This window comes from Octopus bimaculoides, chromosome 14 (genome assembly GCF_046866305.1).
Source record: "Octopus bimaculoides isolate indiv1 chromosome 14, ASM4686630v1, whole genome shotgun sequence".
Lineage (NCBI taxonomy): Eukaryota > Metazoa > Mollusca > Cephalopoda > Octopoda > Octopodidae > Octopus > Octopus bimaculoides.
The window spans coordinates 20,590,208-20,598,194 of record NC_142941.1 but is presented as its reverse complement, the minus strand read 5'-3'; the positions used below and the strand labels follow the sequence as shown (position 1 = coordinate 20,598,194).

The following is a 7,987-nucleotide window of genomic DNA, read 5'->3' as shown; positions in this document are numbered from 1 at the left end:
CAGATAATTTGATCGGGAAGTCTTACTTCACGATCAAATTATATTTCAGTATTTAGTTACGTCGCTTTACTTTCTTAGTTCGTAGCTCTTACCTGATCTCTAAAATATATACAGTGGTCAACTTAAAAAATATCACCATTTAGTTTGAAAATCGATAAATATCTTTATAGTCATACACAATTTTAAAGTTAGTAAAGCAGTATATAGTAGCTATGTCGCTTTAAATTCTGAATTCAAACTCTACTTGGTGTCGGTCATAGATTCAAGTACTGTAGGCAGAAAGTTAATAAATCAAATCGTTTTAAGTAATTTACACAATTAGAAAAATATTACTGAATCTTTTAGCTCTTATAACTCACTCTATATTATAGAGCTGCTTGAATCAATTACATATTTACTTTTCAATTGGTAGAGTTCTAGACTATATGTGGTACTTAGTTATTTTTCTTTTAAAATTATGTTACCTACTGATGAACTATATCTATAAATATGTATGCATGTTCCTTTTACTGATTAGACATCGTGACTTGAAGGTTCATATTCTGAAAAAGTCTCTAAATACCGTTAGATCATAAAACATAACAGCTCAACTCAAATATTCCTAGTAGTTTGTTGTGAATCGATTTTTTTAATGATGGATAGAGATTCACGTATAACATGATAGATTTGATGTTATAGTAAGGGGCGTAAGTCTACATAAAACCCAGAAATTAAACAGAGATAGTGTGACTGCTCTACGCAAAAAGTAATCAATCACTTTTTTCCTGGAAATATTTCTTAAAATGGTCACACCTGCTGAAGATTTCTGAGCCAATATTTGGATTGTCCGCAGATGTGTCCATACAGACACAGCACAGGCTACGCATTCAGATTTTTTGGATAAAGTGTTCAGAAATAACCCAATAGGTTTACCATTAATTCCTTGAATTAATTCCATTAATTCATAAGTCCCGCTAGTAGGTCCCGTATGTAATAGGGCGAATTCTTATAGTTAGTGATAATTTACAAATTTTGAATAAATTGTCAAAAGTAAGACTTCTTGTGGCTATGTTACAGATGTATGAATTAACTAGTAAAACGAATATAAAAGATTTATTTTGCCTATGGTACATTTTTGTAATGTTCCTTGATGACAACCAGTTATTAAATTGGGTTAATGAGAAAAGGCTAATCTAAAGAAAATAAAATAATAAAATTGTGGTTATTTGTTTACTCAATTTAAGAATGCGCGTAAAGTTTTTAAGCTATAAGAAAGATATATAATACCCCCTATATATAAGAAAAATACAACTTAAAAGAAGAAAAAATGAGGGAAAGTACAGATGAAGACAAATCTTTTGTACCATCTCTGAATTGTGAGATATTATTTGCTATTGGTAGATCCATGAAAATAAATTGCACCTCCGGCCTTGGAAGCCTTTTAAAGACCGGTTTTAAAATGTCTTCTCTCTCGGACTGGTAAAGTTTTCATTGGAACAAAAAATTTTACAAGTTTTTTGAATAATTCCCAAAGAATATAACTCATGTTTACTTATTTAAGTATATTTACTTATTTAAGTACATTTTTGAAATAAATATAGCCTGTTAAAAACTAACAAAGTCTGTTATTTTTGCTCATTATCTGATATTTTTAAACGTTGATAGATCTGGTTATAATAATGAAAGATTGAATTTTAATAATTCATCTCTTGATTCTTTTCAATATATTCTCTACCCTTGATAATGAACATAACAAAAGATATGATTTAAATAAAATTAATTTGCATAAGCATTTTACAAATCACTTTAGCGCAAATTTAATGATAAAAGGTTCTGTGTTATAAAAAGATTATCTGAATACGAGATGACTGAATTATCTGAATTCAATGAGACGACTGTAGCTGTTTTGCAAACAACTTGCACGTACAATTGATACCAATCGAAAGCTCCGCATACCAGAAGCCAGCAAGTGTATGGGGTCAACAAGAGAGAATGCGCGCCTTTTCGGGGCCTACCTCACGACGGCATCATTGCGCACTGAAATGAGATCCCACTTACGAGATCAACTGGTTATCAGATATAGCTCAGTATTCTTCTAGCCATCGCTCATCGTCTTTTTTAACCAAATCCAATGGCTAACCTTTTCCACTGTAGTTTGGATATCGCTCATGGTGGTACTTAACTTACGATGAGTTAGGTTAAACGATAACTACAGTCGCCTCACATTGTGTCCAATGAATCCTCTACATCCGACTTCGATTGGAAAATGCTCCGCTTGCTTTCCAGCCTCTGTCTTCCTCGAGGAGATTTGCAAAACATTCAATCATTCGCATTTCCTTTTTTCAGCGTGTTCTGAAACATTCAAGCCGTCTAAAAGTATAGGAAAATTTTGGCAGAAGAATGCTGTAGGTTGGATTGAAAAGGATTGTGGTCCTGGTACTGGGTTCGACGTCAAAACATGCACTTGTGGTAAAATGATTCCTCTGCCTGAAGGTAAGTTCGAAAGCAACTCATTTAATTAATTTTATCAAGAAAGTAGATGTGTGTGTAGGAACGAAGGAAAATGTCTTTGAGTGAAAATGATTCGAAGTCTTAATACAGACAAAAGAGATGAATGGCAGGAAGATCATACTGTGTGTGTGCACAGAGTTCCCTTTTCGGAATGATATATGAGTAGAGATGAAAAAAGTATTGAGAAATTTGTACTTCGGAGAAGTATAGAATATAGGACTTGCATGCCAGTAGCAGGTGAGGTATGGAATCAAGGTAAGATCGGAGTGCACAGATACCGAGTGAAGAGAAAGCAGAATTGGATAGGAAGTTTTAGTTCTAGTTTTTAGTACTTAGCAAAGTGAAGAATGAGCCTACAGTGACAGGTTCAATATTGTCTTGGACTATATTTTATGAATATAGGTAATTATCTTCGTCATATATGCCTCTATTCAGAATTACAATCGAATTGTACTCAACTTTATCTTTTTGTGATCTTCTGTGGATCGCCAATACTCATTTTCTACAGCTATACATTTGTCATATACCTCTGTTATACATTTTGTTTATATTTGTACTGTAACTCAACTTGTTTGCTATTTACATATTGGGAATTACTTGATACATTCTAATTGAATATAACGAATAAATGGTGATTAGCATTTTAATGAAATTAAATTTTTACTCAAATCATTAGGCTCGATTTCTTTATGACTTTCTTACAATCGAACTACTATGAAATTCTAAGATATATGCTATTGGTCAAGTCTGTTTTTTTTTTTTTTCTAGAGAAAACTTGTCTATTGGTTGATCTTCCGCTGAAGAGCAATTCTTTTGAACTCTCCAATAAATGGTATGTGGAAAATGTTGACGTTACTTTTCGTAACAATGCTGCTGTATTTACTACTGGTTCTGCCCTGGTGATTCCAGTTTTGACAAACAACGATTTAGGTAACAGTGTTGAAATTAGTATGAACTTTTATCTTAAAAGTTCTCCCAAAGATTCGTACGCCATTATGACTAACGGAAACTGCGATCGTAAGCCTTCAATCAGTATTGAAGTCGAAAATGCAAACACCTTCCCAACAGTTGTTGGCTTCATGAAATTAGAAGGATATATGTTCCCAGTACAAATAAAGAAAAGAGTGGTAAGTGAAAGAAAATATATTGTTTTAAAAATATTTTTTTTATTTAAGTAGTCTGAAATTGAATAGTAAAAACGTAACTGATACAAAACGTGATGATGTATATCTTGAAAATATCATCTCTCATGACAACAAATGTCCATAAATCAAAGAATTAACTAATGCTTATTTCCCCCAAGTATATTTCAGTAAATGGCTTTAATTTCCACAGTCAAATGTATTATCCATTAATCGGAGATTAATCTTATTGACTTAAGGATCGTATCATTCCAAGCAAACTGATGATAATATTTGCGATCGGAAGTGAATCTGTTTCAGCATATTGTGTTTCTGATGTCAACAACGGTTAGCCGTAGAATATTAACCCCATTACTGGGATTAATTTTCGATAACACAGAGTACTTTTGCTTAAAATTTCAACTGATTAAACATCTTTTTCGGCTCACCACTTTAAGTGTAGCAGCCTGCACTTAATTATAACATATTTGTTCACCATAACATCGACAGTTACACGTTTTAACATAATATAAATTGTCAGTGATAAGAAATCCAGATCTTAGAATATCAGCGATATGAAGCGAGCGCTACGAATAGAGAATTAAGCTTGGAATTAACTGGGTTTTGCTTCCCTCAATTTACTTCCGGTTAAAAATAAATGTACGTCCCAACGCTCCATTTTTCTACTCTTTTAAGCTTGAAGAAAAATAAATATTAATTCTGTTTTCCTATTCATAGACTGGGGAGACAAAATTAGTATTCATCGTTATATTGCCAGTAGAAACCATAGACATGTAAGAATTAAAATAATATTTAATTTATTATAGGAATTAAACCAATGGTATAGTATCAAATTTGGAAAGTCAAACGATAAAGTGCGAATGTACTTGAATGGCCAACTTGTAGAAGAAAAAACAATTCCGGGTAAGTGAAATTATAAAATTATAATTTAATAAAAATATAAAATAAATAACAAGTTTAAAATATTTTCGGATCAACAAAAGCCCTTAACTTTTGTGTCGTGTATTTCAGCAAATCAATACTAATTCAATAGAACATGTTCATAAAACATGTAAAATTAATTCATTATACATTATTTACATTTGACGGATATTTGTCCTCATCTTCTTTGTTGTTAACACAACGTTTCGGCTAATATACCCTCCGGCCTTCAGCAGGTGTCTTGCGGAAATTTCGAACATGGGTTCTCATTCCTAAGGTATTTTTCGATGTTATTATTATCATTATTATTATAATTATTATTCAGGTCACTGCCTGGAATCGAACTCGGAATCTTGGGGTTAGTAGCCCGCGCTCTTAACCAGGCATATGGCGTAGTGGTTAAGAGCGCGGGCTACTAACCCCAAGATTCCGAGTTCGATTCCAGGCAGTGACCTGAATAATAATAATTATAATAATAATGATAATAATAACATCGAAAAATACCTTAGGAATGAGAACCCATGTTTATATATCAGCCGAAACGTTGTGTTAACAACAAAGAAGATGAGGATAAATATCCGTCAAATGTAAATAATGTACATAACTCCTCATCTCTTAAATATAGAACTGTATTAATTCATTGTGCCTGATACTTATGTTTTTCGTATTGCTACCTTTCTCTCTTATTACTATGAGAAATATATCGATACCAATACTACTAGAAGTACACTTTATAAAATTAATCAATTATATCCCCTAAACTAAAAGCCAAATATCTGAGTGAATAAAGCATTATATAGTAAGTGGGTTCATATATGATGCAGGCACTTCTTTGCATTTGAATAGGAGATTTATTTTTACCGGACTCTGTTTACTGTGTTGTTGTTGGACACGCTTCTGTCTTAATCGCCGAAGAGGAGGTTTAACTTTCATTCACTTACCATCATGAAGCCGAATATACAGTTGCCGAAAAAGACATATACACTTTTTAAAATATTGACTTTCTATTGTATATGTTTGTGGATCAAATCTTTTATATTTTGTAATCTCCAAATGGTTTGTGTCTGGTTTTCGATCGGCCATATTATTTACGCATTTAAAAATAGTGTCATTCTCCACCATTCCTTTAGACCGATTGCTGTGAAGCTATTTGAATTTATTGTACTACTGACCTCTTATCAGTGCAATCTGTGTGGAGACAACAACAAAACCGCATCTAGACATATACATTTTGAAATAATACTTTATAACAAGTAGCAAGTGAGCGTATTTTCTATGGCGTCTTTAGACAAGACATTTAATTCTAAGTTAAGTTCACATAGATATACAAAATAGATATACAAAATAAGTTTCTGATAAGGGAATATTATCTGTCATAGACGGTTGTTACTATTAAGGATAGGTTTATCTCTCTTCTCTTTGGTGACAAGAAGCTAGAGATAAGCTCTAGATGTTTGTACTTATTTTGGGTGTCGTAGAAGGATTTAAATACATTACAATTTTGCTTTAATTTTCAGGTTATATCGAAACAGTTGACAGTGCACTGAGTATTGGAAAACCCTGTTCTTCTAACCCTTTCATTGGTTCAGTAAACGAGGTGAGTTACATTTTTTTTTACACAATGTCCTAGATTGGAAATGGATTCATAATGCAGCAATTTATTTATCATTATTTCGTGTCATTGAAATGTCACAGATTTGTAGCATTGTGTGTCTTACAAAATTCTCATACAACAAACAATACCATACATTCACAATATAGTGTTCAATATTCTGACTTATACGATACAGATTTTAAGACTGCACATCCATTTCCTGAATACATCCATTATAGTATCATATGAACTACAACAAATCTACATTTTAATCTACTACCATAGAATTTAATTTACTATTATAAAACTTATTCTACACCTATATGATCAAATTACAATATTACCTTATACATAATTACATAATTTACCTACCAATGTACAGTGTATCATAGTATTTTACATTTTAACCTACAATAATACGTTGTATAGATACACTATATGTAATGTATAGATACACTATATGTAATGTATAGATACACTATTTTATATATAGCTTTTCAATTTAATAAATTAATACCGCATAACAAATAAGAAAATAAATGAAATTATAAAATTCTTTCTTTTTGCCCTTTCAACAGTTCAAGCTCACCAAATGCCCATCATGGTAAACATACTATAACAGTTCACGTTCAATGAAAACAACTTATGGAAAGAGAATTTGATGTTTAACAATATATTTATTACTTTCCTTTTTTAATTGAATAAATGTATGAATCAACTACTAAAGTTGGCATTAACAATTGCTAAAAATGATTTGTTGGCGTTATCTTTTTTGGTATATCTTTTTGGCTTCAGCGCGTAACATGAAAAAAAGCAACTTTAGTATTACCCTGGTTGTACGAATTTACATCAATCAGAGAAAAGCGAAAGGCAAAGGAAATTTCGGTAGCGTGCATTACATATTTTGTGATTTAGTCAAACTGTGGCTGTGAAATAAACTTCATTAGCTGCATAACTATGCGCACATTCTCTGGCAAAAACTGACAGGAGAAAAGTGCAGGCACTAAGTTATCGTAACGCAGTAACATTACTGATGAATTTTATTTTGCTTGCAGCAGATAATTCATTTTTTTTTTTACTTTTGTAGTCATCTATGTTTGCACGAGCATTTTTATATGTGAGATTTATTATAATAAAGCTTTTAAATCGACCAATGACGAATTACTTTCTGATTTTTAAGGGATTAGAGACATTGACTCCTCAGATTGTGGATGCCTGTTATTTTGTACGAGCTGACCCCGTACCGTAAAAAATGACGGCTAGTTGTAGTATTTTATATATAAAATGGATACAAAAAGGTGAAAAATAATCAAACAGTGCTTCAACTGCGTGTGTCTATGAGTGTGTGCGCGTGTGCATGTGTACATATGTATACATCTATATGTGTGAGTAGCAAAGTCTGTAGTGAACGCGGTTTCCTATACTTTGGCACAGCCCGCTTCCTTCCTTTTTAAGTGTGTCTGTTTATATATCATATATGTCTGTGTAAAAGCGTGAGTGTCTATAATTCTATTTCCTATGTATCTTTGTAAATAAACATACACAAACACATATACACTCACTCAAATATATAAATATACTAGCAGTATAACCCGACCTTGTCCGGGTGTGACTTATTACGCCATCTACGATAAGTCTTGCTAGGTGAAAATCAACTCAAAAAGAAAGCCTTACAACGAAAAAATCCTTGTGATGTAAATATGTTCATAATTCAAAATACGATGAAATTAATAGGGAAAGTCTGAAGGCTGTTTTGCGTAACATTATTAAGCGTACGTAAATTTCATCCGTCTAATTGGCTATAGAAATGCTTGTGCAAAACAACTTTTTGCGCTGCCCT

General features: G+C 32.2%; 1 protein-coding gene across 1 annotated transcript in view; it reads left to right on the top strand.

The window, feature by feature from the left end:
* The window catches only part of LOC106869021 (uncharacterized), a 10,159-nt gene extending 3,262 nt beyond the window's left edge, over nucleotides 1-6,897 (top strand). The window contains exons 4-8 of the mRNA XM_014914514.3: nucleotides 2,326-2,472; nucleotides 3,259-3,617; nucleotides 4,439-4,535; nucleotides 6,071-6,150; nucleotides 6,726-6,897. Of these exons, the coding sequence (XP_014770000.1) occupies nucleotides 2,326-2,472; nucleotides 3,259-3,617; nucleotides 4,439-4,535; nucleotides 6,071-6,150; nucleotides 6,726-6,755 (713 nt within the window). The 3' untranslated portion in view covers nucleotides 6,756-6,897. The remainder of the gene's footprint in view (nucleotides 1-2,325; nucleotides 2,473-3,258; nucleotides 3,618-4,438; nucleotides 4,536-6,070; nucleotides 6,151-6,725) is intronic.
* The last annotated feature ends 1,090 nt before the right edge of the window (nucleotides 6,898-7,987 follow it).